Consider the following 16,952-nt stretch of genomic DNA (forward strand, 5'->3'; position numbering starts at 1 on the left):
TCCTATCTGCCTTTGGTAAAGTTGTCATCTTCATGGAAAAGGAGTACAGCATCTCCCTGTCACTAAAAAAGATTTCAAATGTCAGACCTCGAAGTAAATTTTTCAAATCTGCAAGGATATACTCTTTGCAAAGAAAACCTTTCTTTAGGACGTTCCATTGCCTCAATTTGTTCTCTGTACATAGGCTGATTTTAATATTCATCCAGTTCATGAATTTCCACTTTGGGTATTTTCTGCTTTCAATATTTAATCCCAAGAATGACCTCTCCTTGCCTTGCAGCACGCTCCCAGATTACCTCCTTTTCTCTGATTAGTTAGTATGGCTTCAGGGAATACCTTCATTTTAACGTTAAGCCGGGCAAAAACAGAAATAGAAAGATAAATTTGTAGCAAGATCAAAAATAGATATCATGGCTAAATATAAACCTGGAGGGAATTATCTAATTATTTGGATGGTCCCTTATCACAGACAATCCAGGGTTGATTGCCTTTCACTTTTTCCATATAAGAGAACAAAATGGTTAATGAATACCACGAGTAACAATTTTTTCTTTTGAAGAGTAATAATTTTAAATAGTAACTTAAACCCTCTTTTCCTCCCCAAATCTCGTCATGTATATTATAATATATGATTTTCACAACTGCGTGCATTCTTTTTGGGGACCGTCCAGTCTCATTTTGACTTGTAGGTCAGAGAGCATTGAACTGGGAAGACCAGGATTTGCTTATGGAGTCACTGTGCAAATTTGGACAACTTTCTCAGTCACTTTGTTCCTTCCACTGTGCTGAGCTAGAGTTAGAATGGGCGACTCTGCGCCTTTTCAGTCTCAATTTAATTTACGGGCTAGCAGCTGCTTTTTTTTAGGTTGGACCAACACCAAGTAAGGACTTGGAAATGCGAAGAAAGACAAATGTGGTGTCACGTGAGGCACAGTAGCCATTAAGTTCACGGATATAATGCAAATCGCATGCAAATGTTATGAAAACTTTGCATTAGTTTGTAGAAACTTACTTTGGAGCTTGCAAGCAGCGTTGAGATCCTATGAGGATTCAAAACTAATGTTTTTAGGTTAAACCAAAAGTAAGGCTTTTTGAAGTTATTAGTTTCTCCATACTTGCCGGGACTCAACTGCTGAAAGTTTGACACTCCTCCCTGCCCCCCATAATGATTTCACTACTGCTTGATTCCATTTTACACCCGGTCCCGCCCCCGCTTAGCCTGACGTCACGTGATATCGTATTTGCATACTACCTGGGACTGGGTGTGACGCTCCCCTTTTCTGCATCTTCTCATTGGCGGCGCCGGAAAACCAGCCCTCTTCCGGACGGACCAATCAGCGGACCCTCGGACGTGGGACAGCAGGCAGGGGTGGGGTGGAGGTGGGGTCTTGGGTTGGATCGCTAAGGGTATCGACCAATCATCCTCTGGTATGGGAAGATCAAGCCGAGGATTGGTTGGGAGGAGGGGTCTGGGGATCCGTAGGCCAATGAGGGCTCTGGGCTGAGGGGGGCCGGTCTCCACCTCCTAGGGCAGATAAGCAGCAGCAGCGGGGGTTGGGGGGCTGTGTGGGGCTCGCTGTGGGGCCGAGGCAGGCCGGCAGTCAGGCGGGCGGGCGATGGCGGGGGCCGCAGTGGGCGGCAGAGGCGGAGGTGCCTGGGGGCCGGGGCGCGGAGGGGCAGGGGGGCTCCGGCGGGGCTGCTCTCCCCCAGCCCCCGCCGGCTCCCCCCGGGCTGGGCTGCAGCCGCTCAGGGCCACCGTCCCCTTCCAGCTGCAGCAGCCTCACCAGCGCCGGGACGGGGGTGGCCGCGCAGGTGAGTCGGGCCTGGAGTGGGTGCGGGGTGGCGAGGGGAGCCGTTGGGGGAGGGGGGGCGCGTGACTGGGGGGAGGGGTATGGGGAGAAGTGTGAGGGGAAAGTGGTTGGGGCGAAGGAAGAGCAAGGGGGTCGCGCAAAGTCTGCGAGGACGGAAGGAGCAAGAGCGAGGAGCCGTGAACGCGGAGTGCACCGCCGGGACAGAGTGTGCAAGGAGTCGGGGCCGAGAGGTGAGGGAAGGAACCTGGCAGATGGAGGCTGGCTTTGGGGGCGTAACCGAAAAGTGGGCAGAGGTGTCGTGTGGGGGTGAGTGGAAGATGCAGGGGTGGCAGCGAGGTGTGAGGAAGGAGTGAGTGGCGCGTGATGGGGGCGCCCTATGCAGGGTTTGAGCTGGAGCGAGGAGCCGGTGGGCGCTGGATGTCTGCACGGGAAGGGGGAGGGGCATGGAGGAGAGCCCCGTGGAGCTGTGTGTTAGTTCTCCAACTTGAGTTTGGCACCAGCATCCCGTTCTGCAGCTCTAGAGTTCCTTTTCCCACCACTTCACGTGGGCTTCCCTTTCTGCCACCTCCTGGAGCTGATTTCTTCTGAGCCGTTGGAATAAGTTAGTTTAACGGCTTTTACTACCGTACAAACGCTCCGCTCCTATTCCCTACATTCCTCTTGGTTGGCCCAGAAGTTGTATGTTCCCAGATCACTGACCTGCTTAATTTGGCTTGCAACCATTGTGGGGGGGGGGGTGTAGAATCTGAGTAGTTTGCCCCCTGCCTTTCCCTCCTCCCCCCATCAAGGCTGTTTTGTCCTGGGCATGTCAGTCAACGTGGCAGTGGGGTGAGGGCTACATTCAAGTACATTGTGGCAAATACCCCCACGTTCTGAACAGCACCAAAAAGATGTCTTAATAGCAGCTTAATAATGTGGTGGATATGGGGAAACTAGGGAAGAGCAAGCTTAATCTTGCTTTCACACTCAAAGTTGTAATGGATCCCCTGCAAATGCAGGCAGTTAGGAATGGGAAAAGGAACCTAATTGCATGAGGAGGTTGGCAAGAAGTTGAAAGTGAGACTTGCATTTGATTCACACCAAATGTGAAAAGATCACTGCACACTTCCAAAGCCTCAGGGTCTACCAAAGGTACAAAAGTCATGGTCCCTGCCATCTGATGGTTAATGACATTCTCTAAACCAGAGTTTCTTGAGCTTTTTGTGATGACTAAACTTAGTTTCAGCACACCCTCTCCTGAAAGTATAGCTGCTACAGTGCCTTCCTAGGTAGGAATGGGATTAAGAGGGTCTCTGAAGTAGAAGATCCAAGTCTGTCTGGACTTCATTGTAAATGTTAGCATTGCATCTTGGAACGCAGAAACTTGGTCAAATCTGGTAGCAAGATGGTAACCAACTAGTAAAAGTATGCCTAGAATCTGTAGAGCAGGGCAATGCCCAGATAAACTCATGCCTCTCATGAACTGCTGTAAAGCAAACCAGAAGACTACAAACCTATTGGTTTTGTTTGTGCTTCCTTGGAGTCCAGGGAAGTTAGTAGAACAGCAAGCACCTGAAGCTTAGTTGCTTTTAGTAGAAATCAACAGAAAGCCTGCCTGTGTATTAGTTGGAAATCTATTAGCAGTCATATTTTAAGAGCAGTTATTTTGTGTCTACTATAGAACTAATATTTAAAGGACAAACACTGGTGGACGCTGTGGAAAGAAGAGTGTAGCTTTGGATGACTGGGTTCTTCACATGGCCTGTTCCTTTTTTAGGGCCAGGGACCCTAAGATACTGGTAAAAACATAGGAAGCTAGAGCTCTGCACAATTTGTTGGGTGATTTAAGGCAGATTGGGTGAACTCTTGCTTATGGATTGGGCTGATGGATTGTTTCTCCACCTATTAGTATCCCAGAGGCACTAATAAGGCACTTACCTGGTCTGTAGTGGGATTATCTATAGTTTTCAGTGAGGCAGGAGAGAGGAAAGACAGGAGGAGGGAAGAGTGGCCTGAGCCTGTGGAGTTCTTTGTGGCCAGACATTAAGGAAATGTTCCTGGCCTTTGGTTTGGGAGCACATCAGGTCTTCTGAATGTTAACTTTTACCTTTATGTGTGTTCAGATTGTTTCCATTCCTCGGCCTTGAGAAGTGGCAGAAGTGGTTTCCTCTGGGCCCGTAGGATATACGTGATAGAAGTAAAAGCCTTGCAGTCATAAACCCTTAAGAGAATGGCTTTGCGTGCCAGAGTTACCTGGGTGTCGAATCCAGGTTCTACCTTTTACTAGCTGTGTGGCTTAGAGGAAGTTAAGTAACTTCTGTGCCTCAATATCCTCATCTGTAAAGTGTGAATAATAATATCTACATCATAAGAATCAAATGAGTCAGTAGCTATAAAGTGCTTAGAACAGTGCCTGGCAAGTAGAAGGTACCCTGAAGTGTTTGCTGCTGCTTATATTGCTGTTATTCTCTCCACCCAGCCAAGGTGAGAGCACTGTTGGCCAGAGCCCATTGCCTTTTCAGGCTTCAAAGAGCAAACCCATATTGGTCTGAAACCAGTACTGCAGGTTTCAGAATTTCACTTGCACTTTTATTCGCTCATCTTTTAAAATGAGCTTTCTAAACAGGGCTCTGAAACCCAACTGTTTAAAAAAGCATGTGAGCTGAGACAGGAGTTTTAGGAACAATTAAGTGTCGTCACTGTTTCTGTTTCCCATCTCAAAGTGACGTAGTGCTCAGGGCTGTGCAGTTCTCTCTCCACCACACACCCTGTTGTGTTCTTGACTAGGTATATTAGATGTTGTTTAAAAAAAAAGGGGGGTTATGGTGTAAAGAGCAGGATTTACCTTCTGTGGCCATTCACCTGTAAGGGATGTCTTCATAAAGTGAGGAATGGCTTCATTTTTACAAGCCTGGGCGAGGGGTGTGGAAGGTAGAAGAGAGTGGAGAGAAAAATGAAGGTCAACGCTAAGAAGCTAAGAGCTACTCGTGGGTAGCAGAAACCCAGGATGAACTTCTTACTGCAGTTTCCCCTTTAATTAAATTCTCGTTTATGTCTTTAGTCACTTGGAGGCTGCTGACTTTTATATTCTTCCAGGACCACTGATGATGGACAAAACGGGGCTAGGAGGTGAACTGTTCTGGGTTCCAGTCTTACCTATTCTGTTTAGTGTCTCCATATCCATGTCCAGAAGCTAATGTTCAATACAGCTTTGCAAATTCTTCTCTAGTGGACCAGCCCCACTGGCCAGCTGGGTGCTGGGGGAGTCCAGTGCTGCCTCTGAACCTCCTCTGCCCACCGGACTCTTCTTAAACGGGGTTTGGCATTATGGCCTGCAGACCAGATCCAAGCCTCTGCCTGTTTTCGTAAATAAAGGTTTATTGGAACACGTGGAGCCCTGCTCCTTCATTTAGGTACTGACTGTGGCTGCTTTTGCACACTGACAGAATTTGAGTAGTTGTGCACAATGACAGAGCTGAGTAGTTGTGATAGAGACGGAATAGCCCACAAAACCTAAAATGTTTACTACATGACACTTTTCAGAAAAAAATTGGCCTACTCCTTGTCTTCAGCAATGTTCCTGACCAATATTCCTATTAAAAGATGAGTTTCAAATGTGTGTAGTATACACTTCTGCAGAAAATCCTAAGGGGGTAAAGAACACTAAGAAGCCTGTATCCCCACTCATATTTCAGGGAAAAAGAAAGGAGGATCATCAGCTTCCAGTCAGTTCTCAATCTTTATAGAAGATCAGCACATGTGAATCCATGCTGCCCACCCCCATCTTTGTCAGGTGACATGTGTTCGGTAGCTATAAACTAGTTTGGATTTACATAAAAGCTTAACTGTTAGGCAAATTTGCATCTCCTCCCCTCTTACCCTCCTTCCAAATCTAACAACCCACAACTGCAGTGAACATATTTCAAAATCAGATGGAAATTACTTTAGGCTTATCTCCTGTTTTGGATTTTTCTCCTTTTTATTTTTATGAACAGATCATTGAGAGCTGGTGGTAGTCGTGGCTGCCCTCAAATACTGACTTCCTCACAGGGACATAGGAAGGGTTTATTTCAAATGTCCGTTAGGTTCTCCAGGATGGTTGTCTCAATGAATGTAAGGCAGCATTGTTATTAAGTGCTCTTGGTAATTATTAAACTCCTTTTCTTGCAGTGCTCTTGTGAACTTAGTCCTTAGGGGGTGGGTGTTTAGAGAGGTATGGAACCACATAAAGGAGGTTGCTTATTAGAAGCTCTGAGACGAAGCCCTCATCAAACCATGGTCCTTGGTTTGCAACAGCCTGGAGATTAGAATAGAGTGTAACTTTTCTATGCCACGGAGCCATCTTGCTATAATGAAGCTTGGGACTGCAGTTAAAATCCTTTAAGAGCTACAATTGTGCTTTGAAAACCTGTGATTGAGGCAGCTTCTGTTTGGGAGGCATTAAACACCAGGCACTTCCCAGCCTGACACTGCTAGCTTGCTTTTGACAGCTTTGCTAGCACTAGGCACATGGTCAGCAAAATGCACTGCTGAAATATCTGACTCTTAAATGTTATCACCAATGATGGCATCTTGAAACTGGGGGCTAAGGTGCCTAACTACTTTATCTTTTTGGTACCCAAAGGAGAGTGCGTCCACGTGTTCTTCAGTATTTTGGACAGTGAAGGATCATACATATGGAAGCTCTCCACTTAGGTCACATAGAGCGAGGATTTTTTAAACCATTTGAGGTCAGTGGAGAAGGGCTGAGAACAACAGTGTGGGGTGGCGGTAAGAGGGCCTCGTTGTCTCTGGTTCCAGATATAGATTGTCCTCTAGAAAATTTGAGGCAGGACTGCAAAATTGTCATAGTTGTGGTGGCAATATGAGCGTTGCCAAAGTGGTTGGTGGGCTTTAATAGCCAGAGAACACTTCGCCTGCGTTTTCTGCTAGTTTATAATGAATGATGTAATGGGCACCAAGGCCACACTATTCCCTGGCTCTTTTTTTAATTTATTTATTTTTATTTTATTTATTTTATTTTTGGCTGTGTTGGGTCTTCGTTGCTGCGCGCAGGCTTTTCTGTAGTTGTGGCGAGCTACTCTTCATTGCAGTGTGCGGGCTTTTCATTGCGGTGGCTTCTCGTTACGGAGCATGGGCTCTAAGCATGCGGGCTTCAGTGGTTGTGGCACACGGGCTCAGTAGTTGTGGCACACGGACTTAGTTGCTCCGTGGCATGTGGATCTTCCCGGACCAGGGCTCGAACCCACGTCCCCTGCATTGGCAGGTGGATTCTTAACCACTGCGCCACCAGGGAATCCCTATTCCTTGGATCCTAATGGAGCATCATCCTCTGGATTCTTACAGCTCTCACATAGAGCCTTGGTGCCAAAGGATTCAGACTTTAGGGTGTGACATATTCTGGGGGCAGGTCTGGTTTTTGAGTTCTTATTGACACTATCATATATATCAAATGCTATATGACACTAGCTCAAATGCTTTACTAGACTTACCTGGGCTTACTCTTATTCCACAGGCAGCTTGGAGCCCTTTGAAAGGGCTGGAAGGGAAAACCTTGTGTTTGCTTCCCATTTCAGAGTGAAGGTGGGTGACCACCAGCAAGTTAGTTTAGTGAGACTGGACTGTCTCTTCGTGAGTCAGTAAGTTTTATCCCTCTCTGAGATGGATAGAAGAGGGAGCAGGGAAGAGTGGAAGCAAAGCAAAGTTGGGTGGGGAATCTGGTCAACTTTCCACCTCTGCCTGAGTTGAGTCTTCACAGAGGCCTCCATTATTTGATTTGCTGGTTTATGAATTAACCAAACATTAGCCAAATCTAGTCACATTGTTGGGTCCAAAACAAATCCTGATCTCAGAGAGAAAAGAGTTTTGGATTATATTTGAAGCCGTAAATTATCTGTTTTCCAGTTCCTCTCCAGTTGTGTGGAGCTTGTGAAGGGGCTCTTGTTCTTGGGAACAGCTGTCTGGTGGGAAGCTCTGCACAGCTGGCTGCTCTCACCCAGGCTTCAGGCTCATGGTCCTCAGTGAAGCTCCTGGTTTTGAAAACTCTTCCTGGCACTTTGTTTTCTCCTCCACACTTTTCCTCAGGGTCACTACAAAGCTGAATGCCCAGCTTGGAGTCATTTAAATGTTTATTCTTAGGCCCTGAGTATGCCTCAATCGACTTTTACTGTGTGGGAGCACCACAGCCAATCAAGGGTGGCTTCAACGAACCTAAAAGAATGCTATCAAAGTATTTCATAATAGAAAAACTTACCACTCCAGCCCCTGGGGAACCTGGAACTGAAGTCTGGACTGTGTGCAGACACTTAACCTGCCCTGCTCTTGAGCCCCAGACAGCTGACACCAGGGGTGGCGAGTGCCTTGGGCTCAGCTCTGCCTGCACATTCTAAAAGGGGGGAGGTTGGGGGAGGCCTGGGAAGACTCCTCCTGGGGCTTTGGTCGATCTGAAGCGGCAGGCTTCAGGGGTGGGGGAGTTTTCTCTCAGAGCCTGCCTGAATGTGGCTTCTTAGAGTTGGGCAGTATTTGGCAGGCAGGGTGGTAAGTTTGGGGTGCCTCTTCTCCGGCCCTGTACTCTCTATCTTGCAAATGGTGGGTGGCTTTTCCGGGGGGAGCTTTGTTAATGAGCGTAGGTCTAGATTACCACCTGCTCTGCCGCTTGCGTCCCTCATCATCTGATCCTAAATGAAAACATGCCGGAGAGCGTGGAGGTCTAACCTCCTCAAGAGGCAAAGGTAGGATTAAACATACAACTCTAAACGCAAATTACTAACATGTGCACCAGCAAATAAAAGATAAATTCAAGCTGGAGGAGGTATAGAATGAAGGAATATTCAGTGTTAGGGTTAATGAGAGATGTCTCTAGCAGGCTTTTGTTTTAATTGGCCAGGACATTACCCCCTACCATTAAAGTAAATTTTTACTCTCCCCCTTCCCTGTTGAAAGTGGTACTGGTGTGTCCTTGTCTGGTCAGCTGTGTTCTTTAACTTTCTCAAGTCTCTTCAGTCCTTTCTGCCCCATGCTGGAAATTGTGTGCCTGCCTTTTTAAAAGGTAGGCACCTCATGTTTCAAGTTCAAGTGCAATGGAGCTCACCCTGCAGCTTGAACAGATTTGAGTGTTTTTGCAGAGGGAGGGCCAGGGCAGATGGGGATTGTTGTGCTCAATAAATGCTTGTTGGATGGAGTTGCTGGAAAGGCAGCAAGGGTGGGGAGAGTGAACCACACTTCCCCGGGCTCATTTGAAATGGTTTTTTCCACTTCTGGCCCCCACACTCTGTGCCCCCTTTATAATACCTCTCTTTAGCTACTTACAAGGCCCCCCCCCACCCTGCCCGAAGTGTTAGTGTTCTCTCTTCAAGTCACTGGTCTCCCATTCATCCTGGTCATTGGGCTCGAAGCCCAGCTGGTGGCGAAGACGTGGCATTTCCATGGATGTCTTCGCTAGGCCTGTAGGTTCTGTTCCCCACACACTTAAAGCCAGAGGGTAAGCTTGGGCCGTTAGTTACCAGGTTGATCCATGGAAACAGCCAATGTTGAGGAGTTTGTTGTGATTTTGTAAAAGAGCCAGAAGACCTGGCTTTAGGCTTCTATGTGGATATGGGTGAGAGGCCACGGAGACAGATGAAAGCAGGATGTTCTCTCACTCCAGGTAGATTTGCACCAAATTCCTAGTACTGCTATAACGCATAGCCAAGGAAAGCAGGAAAACAGAATCTGAATTAGCAGCTTTTCTAGGCTAGGGAGCGGAATTGCCTATTGGCTTTAGGGTGGTTTTAGAGGTATGATCAGGCAGGAAGCCCCCCTTCCCAAGCCAGGCACCATCCTTTATATGAAGCACTGCTGATTCTCCTTCTCTTTTCCCCACCAAATGGGGGAAATGCCGGAAAGAGATGCTCACTGTCATTCCCCAAGCCCTGATACCTACAATGTCATCCATGGAGCCTGTGTTCCCCTGCCAACCACGGGCCTGGTGGCTTAGTCAAAATGGTTTTATAAACCTGCTCAGCTGTGGGTAACTTTGAACAGAATGAAAATGTGATTGCAAGGAAGGAAAGGAAGCTTCTCTTCCCTCCTCCCCTCTTCTCTCCCCAACCTGCCACACTGCCTTCCCTTTAAGAGTTTTCTGTGCTCTATGTATGTTTGATCACCCACACGGCTTTGAGAGAACCGCGGCTGATAACACATGCGCTCCCTGCCCTACACCTGCAAGCTGGCTGAGAACCTGACGCCCAGCCCCTATTTGGGGATTGTCTTTGTAACCCATGCCCATCAGATATGACACACAAATTGGAGTTGAGGGTGGAGTGGATAGCATTTGGCATGACAGAGGGGATGCAACCAGAGAGCTTTCACAATATCATGTCGTCTGGATTTCGAAGTTGGGGAGAGGAGGCCCATGTGAGGCCATCCATGTGGTATGTGCACATCTTAATGCTGAAGGCAGCACCTGGACTCTTTCTCATTAGAACCGTAATCCTGGGGAGTTTTGTGTTCACAGGAGAAGGCTACAGCTGCTGCTTCTGTGGAAAGAAAGAGTCTGTGGATCCCAACCCTGGAACGCCCCAAAATTCATCTGCATTTTTCAGGGAAGCTGAGACTATGGATAGTGTTAGTTTTGACAACGCGTTCTGCATGTTTAGCTCTTTGTGGCTCGCAGTCGGTACCCTCGAACGTTTCTCATTCAACCTTGCCACAGTCCTGCAGGTGCAGGTGGCATTTGCTTGTTTTTGCAGATAAGGAAACTGAGGCCCCGAGAGGAAGTGACTTGCCCAAGACCATGTGACTAATAAAGCCCTTTTGCTCCTGATCCAGGGCTCTTCCCACATATGTGTGGAGAGTCAGTGGGGAATTTCCCCTCAGGCTGGCATCCTCTGCTGCCTGCCCAGCACACACCCGACCTATTTCCCTTCTGCTTATATATACCTGTATTCCAGGAGCAAAACTTCGTTTGTTTAACTGACCAGAAGAGAATTGGAGAGGAAAATGGGCTGCAGAGAAGTCTGTTTGTTCCTTCAGCACCCCATAAGTAACTATCCACTTGGTGCAGCTGACTGGAGGGTGATGGTTATTACATTATGTGTGTGACGTGGTGGCAGCTTTTGAGTGTTTCCAACTGTTTGTAGATACGCAGTTTCCACGTGGAATGAGAAGCTAACCAGGGACAGCTAGGGCCCAGGAGGCAGGGTTTTCCTGCCTCGGTGGGGTCATGGTCATGGTTACTGAGCTTGGGGCCATGTCAGGGAGATACTCTTAAGATGGAGCTTACAGGAAAGGGTGTTTTTCTTCTGTGTGACTATGTGGAACCCCCCGAAAGCAGTCAGAAGTAAATGTGGGTGGTGCATTTCTGTGGTGGGGGGGCTAGGTGCAGGTGGCATTGTGTCATAGGTGACACTTCAGTCCTCCATGTAGGGGACGGCTGGTCCAGACCTCCCCCACCCCTGCCATACTCTGCCTGGGCGTGTCTCCCTCTCCTAGCTTTAGGTTAACTGGGAGTGGAGTCGTTGTGATACGTGATAGTGCCTTTATGAGACAAGTGTGTGCCCACTAAGGGGACCAGAAGGGACTTGAACTCAGGAGAAAGCTCCAACTAGGGATGTGGTGTCATGGAGAACTGCCTGACCTGCTTCATAGAGAAGGTTATGGGCCGCTTTTACCTCCTTATTTCTCTTACAAAACCAGATTTTGTATAGAGTTCTTGTATGTTCTAATAACCATATGCTTATGTGGAACCTTCCTTTCCCAGTTATTTCCCAACTGCATAAGGTAAAGCCCCATTATAACAAATATTATAAAAATTATTCTACATAATAAAGCTATTTCCATGCTTCATATAAATGCTTTTGTTGTTGGTTTTTCTCGTTCAGAGGAAAAAAGTGACCAACTACCTTATGTAACAAGTACTTTTCCTGGTCCCTGTCCGTGTACTCGTTCATCTCTAAACCAGAACACTCGAGGGCTTGCTGTCTGCATCGGAGGCAGGGAGCGGGGAGCAGGGCAGTGGACCCATCACCGAGTAGCACGGCCCCCTTGCTTGCTTTCTTTCTTTTTTTTTTTTTTTTGCCGTACGCGGGCCTCTCACTGCTGTGGTCTCTCCCGTTGCGGAGCACAGGCTCCAGACGCGTAGGCTCAGCGGCCATGGCTCACGGGCCCAGCCGCTCCGCGGCACGTGGGATCTTCCCGGACCGGGGCACGAACCCGTGTCCCCTGCATCGGCAGGTGGACTCTCAACCACCGCGCCACCAGGGAAGCCCCCCCCTTGCTTTCTTTTCGCCTCGAACCTCCCACCCTCCTGTCCCTCCTGGTTGTTTACAGACAGACCACCACACAAAACCCAACAAAGGACAGTATGTGTGTGTATCTGGATGTGAGCATCTGTGTGTGTGTCTTGAGTGTGAATGTGTGGGTGCTGGGTGTGAATGTAGGGGAGAGCATGTGTATGAGTGTGTATGTGAGGAAAAGTGCATGTGAAAGAAAGCAAATGATAAAGCAAACGGGGCAAATGTTTAACAATAGGCAAATCTGGGTAGAGGGCATATGGATGTTCTGGGTACTGGTCTTATTCTTACACCTATATGTTTGAAATTATTTCCAAATAAAAAGTTTTTAAAAATGAATGTATGCTAGACTAATTTGACTGTACCAGGAGCTCTTTAAAGTCTTCTTCTCTCATCCTTATAACATCTCTTATTCTCCCCATTTAACAGAAAGAACAACCGAAGCCCAGAGAAGTTAAGTGACTCGTCTTGAGTTCACGTAGCACACTGAGGCGGAGGCAGGATTTGGGCCCAGGTATTGACTGGTATGGTAGGAGACTGCAGCTTGTCCCTGCTGCTCGAGCTGGACAAGTTTGGCATCAGATTCTGAGAACCATTGGGCACCTGCGGCCGTGTGTCTGAGCCCAGTCCGTGCCCCACACTGACCCGGCAGTGGGGTCAGCAGGGTTGCAGCAGGCTGCTGATCCACACTGAGCATATTCAGGATGTCCAGGTACCTTCTAGGGAAAACTGCTTCCTCATTCTGAGAAAAACTCTCACTCTGCTCTTCACTCAACTCTCTTCATTTTCTTAAAATACGTGAAATCGGAAGGCTCTCATGTGCCAGAGCCATAGAGTAATACTACTTCGCATTTTTATGGTAGAGATCCAAGGGGAAAAGGAGTTGAGTTTTGTCTAGAAAGCAGTGTCAGGTTATGGGCCAGGCCAGACAGCTTTTTTGGCTGTGTACCAGTCGGTCTGTTGTGCCCACCGCCTTGTTAATGTACAGGAGTTTGTGGCCTAGTGAGGCATGTCTTACCAAGTGGACAGGAGTTACAACTTCATACACAAAGGGAGGGCTTCACTCTTTGTCAGTGAAAACTTTCCACTAACCACAGGGCCCCAGAAGGGGTGGATCTGGTCATCACCGCTAAGCAGAGTTAGGGGTTCAGACACTACTGTTTGTTCCCAGCCCCTATTCTCTCCCTCCAAACCGCATGCTCTGCATCTGTCTGTGCTCCTTGAAGGCACTTGAATTATTCCTGACATTTTTGCTTACTGACATTTCCCGCCAGCTTCCAGAATTGGGGTAAGTGAATGAGTCTGACTCTACTTCTTAACATAGAAAAAACAGTTTTTGGAGAATCTTTACTACGTGTCCTTTATCTAAAATGCCTCCCTGCAGCCGCCCTAGAGTGTGAGACTGTGGTTAAGTTATCATCAAAGGATTTTTTCATGGATTCCAGCCAGTTCTGTGAAATAGACCCCTGAGCATTTACTGTATTGTTACACCAGTTTCTACAGTTAGATTGTTTGTCCTGAGGCAGTTACCAAGCCGTATAGGCTGTGTCTCCAGTATTCTCTTGGCTCCGTCCTACCCCAAAATCAGCGCCCAGTGGATGGCCTCCGGAATCCGGACAAGTTGCAGGAGGGTGAGAGAAGGCTGCCCCCAAGTCTTACTGGGTTGTCTGCAGTGTAGAGGTCTGTGTTAGAGCTGCCGTGCAAATGGCCAGAACTGTCTGTTTGGAGGGGACTGGGACCACTGCGCTTTCCCTTCCAGTTCTTAGAGGCATGGATGGGGTCTTGGTAATTAACACCCCAGACTGTTTCCCTGGATCATATTCTCCTCTTGCTTCAGGAGGATAAGCCTTTTCTTTACCTGACTTATAAAAGAAGGTGTCATTACTGTTAAGCAGCTTTTGATGTAAGAGCAGATACGAAGCCCGTTGTATGTGGGGGAGATGGTGTGACTCACCATCCAGGGGTACTGTTGCCATGTCCTCCTTTGTGCCCGGAAGCACATGTGGAGAGGTGACCTGACAAGCATCCTTCTGCTGTGAAGTTATCATTGGTCTCAGGCAGACAGTGAGGGTAGGAAAAATCTTCCCAAGGTCACACCTTTCAAGGCTCTTTCTAGAGGGACCATCTAATTTGTGTTTCAGACAAGGTTTACCCTGGAGGCACTATATAACCTTTGAGCCTCCCTTAGGAGATCTGAGCAACCAGCAAGACCAGGACTTTAAAGCAGGGGCTGCCCTGGAATGTTGCCCAGCACACACTGGGGTTTTTCCACCAGGCCCAGGCTGGGAATTTGCCTGGGATTTGGGGTCAGGGTGGATCAGTTCCAGAATGCCAGAGGCCAGGTAGGGAATCACTAGGTGGGATGTAGTGGTCTCTCAGGTATTTCCTTTGGGGACGCAGTAGAACTTAAGTAAAGAGATGGACATAGAGAAGATTTTGCAAGTGGGACAAAATGATCCACGCAGGTTTTCAAAGCTTTGAAGGTTGTGCAGAGTTAACCCTAATAAGATTTTAGACCCTGAAGGCGAGGCACGTTCTGTGACTGTACCTTCATGGCCCTGAGGGACATAACTGTGTAACTGCTCCTTTAAGCCCCCCTCCCCGCCCCCCAGCCCAGAGCAAAATGAGCCAGAGCAGAGGTCCTGACAGACCTACTGAGGTGTAGCAAGTGAGCAAACCTGCCCTCTGAGCTCTGATGTCTACTTGGCAGTTACCACGTGACCAGCCCTTCTGCCTGTGGCGAGCCACAGGTAAATTGAGTGCTATTTATACTCTCCTGCTTGGGGGAGGAAGTGGGAGAGGTGGTCTGGGAGCCCACGACACAGCTGTCTGATCAGCCTAGGAAAGGCATATCTCCTTTTGACTTTGTGCCTTTCTTTCCCCCTTAACTAATTTTGCCCCGGATAACAGCATGGGCTCTGGGGCTTTCAATTTAGCTGAATCGGTCAGTAGCCATCTCTTATTTACCCTTTAATAGTTGGAGAATTCTAGAACTAGAGGAGGCTCAGACTCTCTAGGTACAACCTCCTGCCTTCTGAGGGGTGAATATTGAGACCTCTGGGGGCATGTAATGCTCTCTCCCTGGAGCTGTTCAGGGGCAGACTCTACAATCTCCCTCGTTCATTCTGGTGAGCAGGAAGTTCTTCCTTTTATCTAGCTGGAATCTCTCCTATTCTGACTAAAGTCTCTTCTGCCCTTCCTCTTTACACTCATGCAGAAGAAGACATAAATTCTAATTCACTTCGTCTTCCTCTTGGGATCTAGCTACCTTCACTTTAGCTATTTTTACCCATCTTCCCTGGGATCTCACTGGTTTCTACGCTCCTGTAATGAATGAGCGAATGGATGTCCAGGGTAACTTGGTGGGGCATATCTGAGGTTATTTCCAACTCCAACTGTGTTTCTGGATCATAGGAACTCTTTAATTCTGCGCACAATCTGGGTCTTTCTCCTGGGATGACATACCTCTTCTTTTTTTTTTAAAATACTTTTGGCTGCATTGGGTCTTAGTTGCCGCGCGCATCCTTTCTCTAGTTGTGCCGAGTGGGGGCTACTCTTCGTTGCAGTGCGCGGGCATCTCATTGCAGTGACTTCTGTTGCTGCAGAGCACAGGCTCTAGGCATGCAGGCTTCAGTAGTTGTGGCACACGGGCTCAGTAGTTGTGGCTCACGGGCTCTAGAGCACAGGCTCAGTAGTTGTGGTGCACGGGCTTGGTTGCTCCGCGGCTTGTGGGATCTTCCTGGACCAAGACTCAAACCTGTGTCCCCTGCATTGGCAGGCAGATTCTTAACCACTGTGCCACCACGGAAGCCCGACATGCCACTTCTTTTTTTTTTTTTTTTTTGCCACTTCTTAATTTAAAGTCTCCTTCCCTTAGTATCTTTATTCTACCTTGTACTGATTTACATCCTTCAATTCCTTGCCTCCTAGTAAGCCTCATTGACTGTTTCATTTCTTCTTGCCCACCTTCTCTTTCCCCAAATTAGAAGACCAGAACAGTGAACCAATTGAATTTGACTACAACCTGCCAAGATTGAGCTGCTAAACAGTTTAGATCCTTGCTAAGGAGTGAAGTTAATTCTGTCTTCCCAAATTCCAAATTAAGCCAGTTCTTTTTTTTTTTTTTTTTCCCTCACAGCTTTATCTTGGAAAATTTTAAACCTGCAGAAAAGTTGTAAGCCCAGTACACATCCATTTATCTTTCACTTTAGACTCACTGATAACTTTTGGCCACAATTGTCTAATTTCTCTTCCCTCCTTGTGTGTATTATGTATATGTGTGTCTAGACATACACATATGTGCATCCATAGGCACTTTTTCTGGTGAACTGTTTGAACACAAGGTGTGAATATCTTGACACTTCGCCTGTTACTTCAAGGGCATCTCCTGAGAATAAGACCATTCTTCTACATAATGATAATATCATTATTACACATAAGGAAACTATAATTCCATATTATCTAATATCCAGTTCATTTTCAGATTTCCTCTTTGTGGCCCTTTTGTTCTTATTTTTGATCCAGGGTCCAGTCAAGGTTCTCGTTTGGTTATGTCTTTAAAAAAAATCTGTTTAAAATTCCCCTCCCATCCCTGTCTTTTTGTTTTTAGGTTTTTTGATTACTGACTTACTGGAAGTGTGGACAGCCTTCTAGCTGTCCCACATTCTGGAGTTTTCTGACTGATTCCTTTCAATGGCACTTGACTTGTTCCTCCATCTCCTGTATTTCCTGCAAGTGGGAAGTTAGGTCTGGGGCCCAGTTGGATTCAGGTGACACATCTTGGGCATGAACATTTCGTGGGTGAAGCTGGGTACTTCATAATACACCGCTTCAGGAGGTACAGAGTGTCAGAATGTCCGTCACTAGTAATGCTGAGTTGGGTCACTTGAGG

At 47.4% G+C, this 16,952-nt stretch overlaps 1 protein-coding gene across 3 annotated transcripts in view; it reads left to right on the plus strand.

Moving 5' to 3' along the window:
• Positions 1-1,577: 1,577 nt before the first annotated feature.
• Positions 1,578-16,952, plus strand: part of FAM117A (family with sequence similarity 117 member A) — a 42,889-nt gene continuing 27,514 nt past the window's right edge. For all 3 annotated transcript variants that reach the window (XM_082602666.1, XM_082602667.1, XM_082602668.1), the window contains exon 1: positions 1,578-1,812. In XM_082602666.1, coding sequence (XP_082458792.1) covers positions 1,617-1,812 — 196 coding nt within the window. In that variant the 5' untranslated portion in view covers positions 1,578-1,616. The remainder of the gene's footprint in view (positions 1,813-16,952) is intronic.

This window comes from Mesoplodon mirus (assembly GCF_964341445.2).
Source record: "Mesoplodon mirus genome assembly, chromosome: 18".
Lineage (NCBI taxonomy): Eukaryota > Metazoa > Chordata > Mammalia > Artiodactyla > Ziphiidae > Mesoplodon > Mesoplodon mirus.